At 33.2% G+C, this 1,781-nt stretch overlaps 1 protein-coding gene across 1 annotated transcript in view; it reads left to right on the top strand.

Moving 5' to 3' along the window:
• LOC21386507 (F-box/LRR-repeat protein 25) overlaps nucleotides 1-239 on the top strand; it is a 1,457-nt gene extending 1,218 nt beyond the window's left edge. The window contains exon 2 of the mRNA XM_024164241.1: nucleotides 36-239. Within this exon, the coding sequence (XP_024020009.1) occupies nucleotides 36-239 (204 nt within the window). The remainder of the gene's footprint in view (nucleotides 1-35) is intronic.
• The last annotated feature ends 1,542 nt before the right edge of the window (nucleotides 240-1,781 follow it).

Raw genomic sequence — 1,781 nt, forward strand, 5'->3', positions numbered from 1 at the left:
TCTCTTTTATATTCTTAATTTGTTATTGTCAATAGGCTCTCATTTTTCCGGAGAATTTGAGAAGGATTTGTGGTTCACCATGGCTTAATCTGAAGAATCTGAAGGTGAAGACTTACTGCAGATTGACGAAAAAGAACAAATTGAGAGACGCCCTGTATTGGCTTTCCCCTAAGTTGGAGACTTTAGCTATTGAGGAAGAAAAGAAAGGTTATTTCTATTGTGATCAGAAGGCGATTTAGACGTACTTGAGTAATTGGGATAATTTACAAGTTACTATTGGGTCGTGAATATAAATCTATTATAGTGTGGTAAATGCTGCATCTTTTCATGTGAAGAATCTAGAAAAATTGCAGTTAGACGTATGTTTGTGGTGCATCTATTCATGGCTCGAGTGTTGCAGTCCATAATCAGATAGTACTAGTAGAGTGGGAACAATATTACTAACTTTAGTTTTGTGTTTATTTCGGGTTTAAAATTTCTGCGTAGCACAGGCTTATGTTTGTACTTAATTTTGGAGTTTTGGAATTCTAAATGTTTGAATTTCTATTAGCTAGTATTTATTTCTTGGGGTTTTGTAATTTGAAGGGTTTTTTAGTTTTCATTTTGAGTCATGAATATGGGTATGTTTGAAGGCCTATACAGGATTGCAAATCTTTCATTTGCAATCAAGATATTGTCAGTTGTGTTTTTCAAATAGATTGTTTCTTTTATTTTCATTGTTCATGGCATTCTTGAGAGAGTCTTGGTGCCATAAGTTCAGATATTCTGAGTGAACCAAACGGTTCCTAAAATGAAACCATTAACCTTTGACGATAATCAATATCAGGCCGGTTTATATAGCTTTTTATTTTGGCCTAAATTAATTTTCCTTATTGTTGGTTTGTTTGTTGCTTGCTAAATTAGGCTCTTTTTTCCCCCCTTTTATGAGGGCAATTAGAGTGACTAGGCTTTAGCTATCTAGTATTTGGAACCAGTTTCTGGATGTCGTAAAGTTAACTAAATAAATTAAGATTAAAGAATATAGTAATTATAACGAGCGCTGGTATGTTGTCGCCAATTATACAACCTTAATTTCTACAAATTACCTCCGAATGCAAATAAGCTCCAAATTCACAGATAACCTGTTTTATCTAAAAGTGCACCTCACTACTGCAGGAAATTGAATATCAAAAGGGCACCTCACTAGAAGGGAATTTGTAAGAAATTGAATATCAAAAGTGACCTCACTAATGTGGCAATTGCCTGAAATAGGGTCACTTAATTAGGTTCACTCATGGATCATGATGTTACCCCTCTCTGAAGTCCTTTGTGGTCCATCTATTAGTGAGTTTTGTGTGTTTTGATTATGTATTTAATTAAAAAAATTGGGCCTCGTTAAGGGAAAGGGTTCGAGGTGGGTTGCTGAAGTGGGGGTAATCAACAATGGATATTATTTTATTTTATTATATTCTATTGGGTGAGGGTTTGAGTTTTGTTTTTGTTTTTTTTTTCTTGGATTAGGATCGTCTATCTCCTCTATGTCTATCCAATAAAATTATACCACGTCAATTAGAATACCACATCAATTAAAATATGTACATGTTAGCAAACATTTTCACGTCACTTTTCATTTTCTATCGGTTTATTATCGTTTTTTGTTTTTGTTTTCCCTATCTCCTTCCTCACTAAGCCTGTTTCAATACTCCAATAGCAACATTGAGTATAACTGTAATGACTGAGAAAATCCTAGACTTTAAATAATATAATTTATTTATTTAAGTCAAAGATTTTCTTAGAAAATA

Source organism: Morus notabilis, unplaced genomic scaffold, assembly GCF_000414095.1.
Source record: "Morus notabilis unplaced genomic scaffold, ASM41409v2 Scaffold1731, whole genome shotgun sequence".
NCBI lineage: Eukaryota > Viridiplantae > Streptophyta > Magnoliopsida > Rosales > Moraceae > Morus > Morus notabilis.